This window comes from Lagopus muta, chromosome 7 (assembly GCF_023343835.1).
Source record: "Lagopus muta isolate bLagMut1 chromosome 7, bLagMut1 primary, whole genome shotgun sequence".
Taxonomy (NCBI): domain Eukaryota; kingdom Metazoa; phylum Chordata; class Aves; order Galliformes; family Phasianidae; genus Lagopus; species Lagopus muta.
In genome coordinates, this window is record NC_064439.1 from 43,044,637 (window position 1) to 43,054,246 (window position 9,610).

At 47.6% G+C, this 9,610-nt stretch overlaps 1 protein-coding gene across 1 annotated transcript; it reads right to left on the reverse strand.

Moving 5' to 3' along the window:
- Nucleotides 1-2,253: 2,253 nt before the first annotated feature.
- CCK (cholecystokinin) lies at nt 2,254-6,993 on the reverse strand. The gene is made up of 3 exons (XM_048951863.1): nt 6,864-6,993; nt 5,695-5,952; nt 2,254-2,623 (listed from the first exon to the last, which is right to left on the reverse strand). The coding sequence occupies exons 2-3, from the start codon at nt 5,948-5,950 to the stop codon at nt 2,487-2,489; spliced, it is 393 nt and encodes a 130-aa protein (XP_048807820.1). The 5' UTR covers nt 5,951-5,952; nt 6,864-6,993; the 3' UTR covers nt 2,254-2,486.
- Between the last annotated feature and the right edge of the window lie 2,617 nt (nt 6,994-9,610).

The window sequence follows — 9,610 nt, forward strand, 5'->3', positions numbered from 1 at the left end:
AATGAACTCAGGGGATACAAAAATCAAAGAGGAAGGGAAGGAAGCCTTTCACCGCTTGGCTAGGACATTGGTTTTCTCCTGGCTTGTGAATTCCTGCATGGGCAGGGAAAAGGAGTGCTTGTTTGGGGCTCGGGGCTGGAGCTGGGCCCTGCAGTGCTCCCCTCACTGCGGTAAGGATGGACGATGGGGGCTGAGTCTTACATCGGCTGCCCCTTTCATCCAGCCTCTTTTCAGCCCTGAGCAGGCAGGGCCCCAGGCTCTCCCCTGTTCATTTACGTGGAGTTTGCAAAGAGCTGCTCTGCTCACAGTGATGTGCCTGGCACCTGTTTGGAAACCTAATTGCTAAAACTGCAGCAGAACCAATTAAATCAAGCCCACAGAGACTTTAAATGCAGAAAGTTATTGGCTTGCTATTTAGCTGGTGTCCATTGAGCCCCTATGCAAAGTGTGCTTTCCTTTGGTGGTTACATCTCAGCACTCAGCGTGGGGCCACCATTCACCTGCACTGAGTGGCTGAGGCCCTCAGCCTGGAGACAAGAAAAGAAAGGAAATGATCCACCTCAGCAAGGACCCAAATCAGAAATACCACTGAGCACTGGGGGGGATCCTAACGATCTGGGCTGGGGCAGCACACTGAGGTCAAGGAGAGGAGGTGCAGTTTTTTAAGAAGACTTCACCACCTTCTGTATGTCTCCATTTGGATGCCAGGTGAGTCACCAAAGGTCCCTTTATTCCCCATGTCTGTCCTACACCCTGCTGCAGCACAACCATTCAAACAGGACGGTGACTGAGAAATGAAATGTGGTTTCTCTGAGGCTCCCCAGCACCCAGGCAGTGTGCTTCCTTACAGCCATCATGCTGCAGGTTGGCTGGTAAGCAAAATAGAGCAGTGCTCTCCTAACTGCTTACACAACCAAACTTGAATGGTATTAGAGTAGTATCAGAGGCAGTTTTGCTAGTGGTCTGGCAGGGGTGGAAGCATTGTTTTATACCTGGAATTTGCTCACCTGCTGGGGATCAGAAGGGTCCAACTGTGGTGTCTTTCAAAAGGGAGAGCAATGGCATGAAACCTCTTTATTCCTCCATTCTCCTGCCTGTAGGAAATGAGACAGGAAAAAAAAAAAAAAAAAAAAGGAGGTGGGGGTTGTTTGTTTGTTTATTTGTTTCCCAATAAGAGCATCCTCAGCAGTAACATTAAACCTGTACCCACTCCCCACCCCTGGCACCTGGCAATACGACAGAGCTCAATGTGCAGGGGACAGAAATGTTTGAAATGTTATTTGAACGCCCCTGTCAATAAGTTGAAAGACAGTGAAGTTACTTTTAAAGAAACAATCCCCTGGGAAATGCTTTAATCTATGCATTTTTAGATTATTTGTCTAAATTTGATCTTTCTTCAGTTAAAAAAAAATATCTTGCTTGAGAAAAAGAGGTGGTACAGACTGTTTTCCCACAGGCAGTGAAGAAGACAGGGGAGGTGATGCAGCTATTGAGATTTTTAGTGTTTGGAGAGGAGCTGAGAAAAGCTGGATGAAGGAGGTTGGCAAGGGGCTGTCTGGAAAGAGCTTGAGAGGAAGAAAAACATGTGTGGGAAAGCAGTTTTGTGCTTTCAAGATGAGATCCACAGAAAGGGAGAATTCTCTGCTACCACTTGTTGCAGTGTCTCTTACACGCAGATCTTTGCAGTGCTGTCTGCTTTCCCAGCTTCTGCTAAGAGCAGCTCCTTGAAATGTTATCACTCCTGCTGCGCTCGGTGCCCTCACCAGCAGCCCTCTTTAACACCCTGTGATCTGATGGCTCCAATACCTCGCCCCTTTTCCCTCAGGATCATCCTCTGTACAGCTCTCTGTGCCCCTCCCCGAAGGAAGGCCTTGCACACCACACGGATTGTTCTCGCAGAACTTCCACATTTAGTTCACGGTACAAAATAAATACACCAAGGAGGTGATACACGTTGGTGTCCTTCCTCTTTTCCTTCTCCCTTTAGCCCTGGTGGGTACAGACTGCAAGCACTCGGCTCTGCACAGCTGGGTCACTGTGAGGACAGCAGGACTTTCCTGGCAGTGCTGTGCTGCTGGGTTGGTGTTTGGACAAGTGCTCCTTAGAGTGTTCACAGCTATTGTGAGTGTCACAAGATTACCCTAATTGTCTGAGTACGTAACACCTGGAATATAATATGCAGGATGAAGGTGTTCTCCTGCCTCTCTGTGTATTGAGACACCCAGCGACACGCGGCCACAGGACAAGAAGGGCTAAGTGAAACCATTTTAATAGAATATCGGCGTATGAGAAACCACAAAAGAAAGAAAACATTTTTCCTGGAAAATTCTGCATATGTATGTATTGCATTGTCTTACAGACAAATTTACATCAAATACATGATATAGTTTAAAACACTGATTCAAAGAGGACAACAAATTAATTTTTCTCGTTCTGTACAGACATGGGAGTGTGATTTCTTTCCTGTTGCTATCATTTGCTGTTCTTTAGGAGGAGTACTCGTATTCTTCAGCACTGCGGCGTCCAAAATCCATCCAGCCCATGTAGTCTCTGTCATTTATCCTGTGTGTGGGATCAATGCTCTGTACCCTGTTTCCTAGGACAGAGAATCTCCCAGTGGAACCTACAGGAAAAGAGTGTGCGAGAGGAGAAAGTAAGAAAGCAGACACATTTCCAACCATTTCTGATCTGTTCTGTATTTGTTAGCAGATGCCTGCATGATGCAGTTCAAACTGCTTGACTTCATATGACAGTGGATTTACGTGGGCTGTATAATTGGGGAAAACATCTTAGAAACACTGTGGCATTGTCCTGAAAGTGACTTCAGTGTTTTTAAATGTAAAATATACAGACCATTTTCTCTCTTCTTTGGCTCCTGGGAAGGAAGAGCCACAGATGCAAGCTTGGGAACTCCTACAGTGCAAACTAAGTAACAAGAGGGGTAGAGTTAAGAATAACGCTTTAGTAAAAGGTGGGAATAGCCCCAAAATTCGTGAAGTTGTGTCTGGAATGCACAGCTAGAGATGTCTATTATTGCAACCACACAGGGTTTCTTACTATGTCAGCGGCCTTTCCACTGCTTTTTGAAATTTTCATAGTACTTTTTGCTGTGGGATGGGATGCTGATCTTTGACCTCGCTTCAGCCCTTCACCCACCCCTGCTTAGGGCATCAAAGAGATACAAATTATTTGTGGGGAGGATAATTTGATATCATCACATTATGTAACTACAATTGCAGTGAAAGGTAAATTATTCTTCCCTATGCTCCATGAAGAAAGCCAAAATGGACACATGCCAGTAATGAAATTGAGCGTGAGCCTTGAGTGAGGAAGAGGGACAAGTCCAACAAGCAGCAGTTAATGAGGACTGAGGCTTGAAGAATGCTTGAACTGGGCAAAAAGGAAAAGGAGACCAAAGCTTACAAATCCAAATCTACACAGGTCATTAGTTTAAGAGGAGCCCTTGGTGACAGTGTAATGATTTGTAATAACCATGACTCATCTAAAAACAAAACCAACGGCATCGTTTTGTTAATGGCTTATGGAGGTAAAAGTACCAAAGAAAGAAACCAAGCATGCTTTAGGCATTTTAAACAAGATAGCAAAAAAATAAATAAAATAAAAAAACCACCACAAAACAAAACACAACAACAAACTATGAAAATATGTTTGTCTACCATTAAACCCTCAGTAACATTAACCTCTATGTAAATTCACATACATAGCTCAAAATACTAAGTTATATTGATGAAAATGGTTTTGTGGCACCAGGCAGGGCTAAGACACTGCAAAAGCATCACTTGGATGTTGGAGCCTGCAGTGACCTGAGGGCTGTAAACACTCCACTGATGCTATTCTGGTCTGGCAAGGGAGCAAGGGCTCCCTAGGGGACAGCAAACTGCACGTGTCACTGACTTGTCAGCCACACTTCTCAATGACATGGAGCCAGATTTATGCTGGAAGCCTGCAGAAGTTAAGTGAAAGGTAGGGGTTACAAGTAACCTAAGAAATTCCCTAGGGGCACCTTAATTACTTTCCCTTAAATAACCAGAGATGTCCCCGTGGATACTTCAGCATCAACATACAGTGAGCAGCTCCAGAACGGTAGCATTCTGGCTACAAGGCTGCCATCTAGCCCCAGCCTCCTGGGAAAATTTAACTCTCACTGTCCAAAATAAGCCTTCCTATTAACCACAAGAGCAAATGCCATCACTGCTGATTGCTAATGCTAGCAAATGCCCAGCCTCCGTGTCCTCTGAGATGGAATTTTCTAGTGAGTGTTCAGAGAAGCTAAAACAGCAGATGTAAATGTCCTGCAGAGATTTCTGAAGCATTGCTCTGAACTTTCATGTGAAATGAGAACATAATTTTTTTTATGGGAAAACAATTGATTGGCATTGTTATAAATTAATACTGCTTTGTTGTAGTGACTCTCTTCCATACCAGCAAGTACATCTACACACTGGTGCCCAGCTAGCTCAGTCGTGCCACAGCAATTCCATCATCCTCCAAGAGTCACTTTGTAGGGTTAAAAATATACGTACGTGTATGCAGGCAATTCTCCTTCATATCAGTGCTTACCAAAAATACATCCTAGGTCTAAACTCTTTAAGCTATTTGGAAACAAACGTCAGCCAGGTATTCAAAGAGAATGTAGTGGCTACACAAGAGAAAGGAAAGGAAGACCTTGTAGGCTTTTGTCTCCTACAGCAAGATTCTTATTTATTAACTGCTTTAACTGTAACAGTGAATCGTGGAATTCACACAATTGTGGAACTGTGTATCTATATTGTCTTTCTATTAGATCGTGTGAACTGCTAAAATACAGCACTGTGAGAATTCAGTGTGAGAAGTCCCTCCAAATACATCAGAAGTGCTTTTCTGTTGTTTCTGATTCAGCCCTCCTCTGCATGAATGTGTGTGGCAGCACATGTAATGCATAAAATGCAGGTGGCAGCTCTTTATTGCAACGCTCCACCAAAATACAGCTGAGATGCTGCCTAGCACAGAGCTCAGCAGCGAGGCTACAGAGAGGAGCAAATGATGTGCATTACAGTTGTGTAATAGAGAAGAAGGCTCTTGCTTACCAAGTGAATTCCATCCTAAACAAACTCCAGGGCTGGTAGTCAATTTGTCCCTCCCTGTATGCCCAAGTAATCCTAACTTGTAATCTCTTTCCCTGCTGTACAGGGGATAGATGAGAGAAGCTATTGCAAGCAAACAACATCTGCATAACCCCACAAGCTGTACTACCCTTTTTTCTTGAGGTTTGCATCACATCCCTCCCTTGGTGGTCAGAGCAATTAGGCTGCCCATGGTGTAACTCAATTCAAATACATAACACAACTGTTTCCTCAAGCAAAGAATAAATCACACAATAAAGGTGAAGCTTTGTGATTCCAGTTCCCTACTGGAGCTTCATGATCCCATTACTGAATGCTGGGGAGGTTTTAAGTAATTTCAAGATTCTGTCCCAAGGCAACTGCTATGTAAAAACAGGTTTGGGTTTTTTTTTTCCCCCCTTAGTTTTACAGTAAGTGGGAAAGAAAATGATCTCTACTCAGGAATAGCCAGGCAAAATCTATTTCTTATCTCCTATAGGAATGCGGGAGTTAGTGCTAGATGACGGCAGGGTTAGGATGCGGGCATCTCTGAAGGAAACGCCGTGCCACAGAGGCAGCAGCCGAGCAGTACCTTTCCGGGCTTGCTGCAGATACTTGGCCAGCAGCGCTCCGATGGTCGCCCTCTGCTCCAAGCTGCCGTCCAGCCGCGGTGCGGGCTTCAGCGGCCCCGCCGAGGAGGGTGAGCGGGAATGCCGGCGGGGTTCTGTCAGGCTCTGCTGGAGCTCGGCAACCAGCGGGCTGCCATCGTGTGAGCCCGCGGGCTGCTGGCCGAGGGAGCTCACCGACAGCGCGGCGAGGAGCACGCAGATGCAGATCCCGCCGTACATCGCTGGGGAGAGAAAGGCACGTCAGGCGCTCGGAACGACCAGACGGAGCACGTTGAGCCTTACACCCAGCCCTGTCTTCTTCGGAGGCGCTGGGTTCTGAGGAAACTTTGAATGCAGGTAGCTGCGGGATCTGCACTAAGCTAGAAGGTACGCGTTCGCTATCTGTCGGGAAGAGGAGATAACGCCCCAGCAAACTGGTTTTAGCCTTCCTCGTGTATGTGCCGTGCCCCCCTTACGCAGTTCTTTTCTGTTTTGGAAGCTGCATTCCAGCACCGACTAAAGGAAACCTATGCAGCTCTGCAAAAACTCGCAGGGCAGCCACGTGCTTTGCTGCTGTACTGCAGTCTGCTGTTATCACAAATAACCAATTTTGACACGTTCTGCAAAGAGCCTTTACTTTCCCACCCCTTCTTGGTTTGGAATTCAGCACTGAAAAAGCTGTCTGGTGCAAGAGAAGAAGGAACAAAGTTGTGTCACCACAGAAGAAAACCCCAAAATCTCACACCACCCCATCACCTGATTTAACAGCACCAGGACTGATGTGCACCAGAACTGCACTCTTCTTCATCTAAACCAGAATTCAAGCAAAACAATTTTTTACCATCTCCATAAAGAAGCAAAGATTGGATGAGACAACCCAGGGAAGCAGCACAGTTTGAGCACGGCACCTGAAACAGTACTTCTGGAAATGGGGCTGAGAGGAGAAGCGGTGCTGAGGAGGCCAACTTCCCGTTATAGAGGACGCACGAATTATCCCGCGTATGTGAAACGCGGCACCGAGCATCGCCTTTTCATTTCGGAAAAAGGGGGAAACGAAGTTCGTCCGCCCGCTCGCAACGCACAGCAGCGAAGAGCGGCTGTCACCTCCCCGCCACGCCGGCTGCTCCCCCAGCGCCCAGGTGCCGCTCCCTACCTTCCTTCTTCCCTTCCTTCCCCGAGGCGGGAGTGAGGAGGACCGCGGGAGACCGGCGTGCACCCAAGCGGGATGTCAGGGGCTGCTCCGCCGCGGCCCCTTAAATAGCGGCGGCGGTGTTTGCACAGCTCTGACGCAGCGGGGCCGCGGCCGGGCCCCGCCTCGGGGGGAGCGGGGCTCCCCCTCTCCCTCCCTCCCCGCCTCCCGGCTGTACGCTGAAGTTCGCACGGAAGCCGCTTACCGGGACGGGGAGGGCGGCGCGGGGCCCGGCTTGTCTATAAGATGCCCCTGCTCTCCTGGGAGCCACGTGTGCCGGGCTGGCGATGGGGGGTCCGCGGGCAGAAGGGGCTACCATGGATGCAGCGGCCATTCCGCCCCACCTCGTCACCACCGAGCTGCCCCGTCGCTGCACCATCCGTGCCCCGTCCCTGCCCGCCGCCGGCCTCGGCTCGAGGGGCTCCGCTGCTCTTCGCGCGGCGGTCAGCAGAGGGCGATGGGGTCCCGCCTGGGGCCGACCAGCACGCCTCCGTTGACCCGGGGTTCCCGCAGCCCCTTAGGGCGGCCGGGCGGCTCCGGAGCGGCGGGACGGGGCGCGGGAGGGCTGGCTTGTTGTGCCTCAGCCGCCTGGCAGAGGGAGTGTTGGAGGGGATGGTGCTGTGCGAGCGTTCTCGTCACGTTTCAGCCTCTGAGCAGGGTCTCTGTCGCAGAAAAGGGGGGGCATAGCCGAGCAGCAGGCTGCTTGTCCTCACAGAATCGCAGGGGTCGGAAGTGGCCTTTGGAGGTCGTCTAGTTCAACCCGCTGCTAAGGCAGGTTCTCTGTGGTAGGCTGCACAGGAAAGTGTTCGGGGGGGTCTTGAATATCTCCAGAGGAGACTCTACAGCCTCTCTGGGGAACTTGTTCAGTGCTCTGTCACCTGCACAGTAAAGAAGTTCTTCCTCATGTCCATAAGGAACTCCCATGTTCCAGTTTTTGCCTATTGGCCCTTGTGCTGTCGCTGCACACCGCTGAAAAAAACCTGGCCCGACCCACTGACTCCAGCCCATCAGGTATTTATTAGCACTTATAAGATTCTCTTTCAGCCTTCCCTCCTCCACACTGAACAACCCTCAGTTCCTCAGCCTTTCCTCATAAGGGAGATGCTCCAGGCCGCCAGTTATCTCTGTGGCCCTCATCTCCCACATGAGGTGGCGTTGGGTGAAGTTGCCATCCTGAGGCAGTTAGAAAAAAAAGAGCAAATCCCAAATCTCCTTTGAGAGCAGGAAATTAAGTTGAAAGCACATTGCCAGGGGAAGGAGCAACACTGAAACTGTTCCAGCAGTACCCATCCAAGAACCAGTTTAATGGCTGTCTCTCTCTCTGGGTTAAAATAAAATAAAATAAAATAACCTAAGCAACCACAAAAACAAAACAAAAAGCAAAACAAAACTGTTATTTCTGATAACTCAATTTCACTCTTTTGTTTTAGTGGAAAAAATGCTCTCTGCTGTTAGACCATTAAATAGTCAACAACGAATTGAGCCACAGGAGCCTGGGAAAAGTATCACCATCTTTCTGGGAAGGGTGCAGTGCAATAACAGTTCTGGTAGAGTCAAGACTTTGTGAAATGCACTGGAGATAATGAGTTCCCAAGGGGACAGCCCAGAGTTTAATAGAAGCGAAAGACAGAGCGCTTGCTAATGTATGCATATGCATAATTCATGTCAGAGAGGTATAAATATAAAAGCAGCCACTTAAGCCAACATATTTGTCTGGTTGAACAAGCACATGCTATAGGAGTTCATTTATGCCCAGCTGATTTTGAATATCGGTTCCATTACCGATACAACCAGAGCTGCACAAATGGGGTGAGGATTTGTGTGTGTTGATACGTAGGTGGCAGCCAAATTTACTGTATTTGCTCCTATGAGCATACAGATGGGCAGCAACATACAAAATCAAGCAGAGAATGCAGGACTGTCTCTGGACTTTTAATTACGTGTATTTCTATAAGAGCTCTGATGCACTTGAAGACTGTGTTCCAACTTTTTCTTGTACCTCTGAACTGCTCAAATCACTATGTTTTTAGTTGCAAGGTCAGCAAATATGAAGTTTTCTGCTTCATTCTGCCTACACGATTTCATACAATGACTATAAATGGTATTTTCCCATCTAGCCAACTTGGTGAATGAAGAAAACTAGTGAGGCTACAGCGTGACATTAAAGTCAGCAGCAGTGCACTGTCCATAGGTCTGAATGTATGTTTTTGAACACTGAATTTTCCTCACCATGTTCCTTAATAATAGTACACACAGTTCTTGGAGATCCCTTTCTGACTTACAGCGTTTTCTTTGGTAAAAGATATTTGGAGCTGTTTGAAGTTGTATGCAGCTTCCAGTACGTGGTAAATAGTTATTAATTATTGGCGTTTTTGTGTTACTTTGGGCAGAGATAAGAGATGGATGAAAGCCTGTTCAGTGATATGACAGCAGGACCCTGAGGCGAGTTCCCTGCAGAAACTTAGGCTGCATATAACAATTCCAGTAGGTAGAATTGGAGTTTCTTTATCCTTTGTTCCACTGCAATCGAAGTATCTCTGCTTTCAATTGTTTTCTCTGTTTTTCTGCCAGTTTTTCTCCCTTGCAGCACAGGTAGCTGAAGTGTATGGCTGAACATTTGTTATGTGTTCCAGCACAAAGCTCTGAGCTGGGCTTGAGCTGAGAAGACAGCATGAGGTGTGAGGGATGCACACATCGTATTTTGTGTCTGT

What these genes read in the sequence shown, in the direction of transcription:
- CCK (XM_048951863.1), bottom strand. Translation starts at nt 5,950, where the DNA reads ATGTACGGCGGGATCTGCATCTGCGTGCTCCTCGCCGCGCTGTCGGTG. An exon ending in TCTGCAGCAAGCCCGGAAAG is followed by an intron (nt 2,624 to 5,694) that starts GTACTGCTCGGC and finishes CTTTTCCTGTAG; the next exon opens with GTTCCACTGGGAGATTCTCT.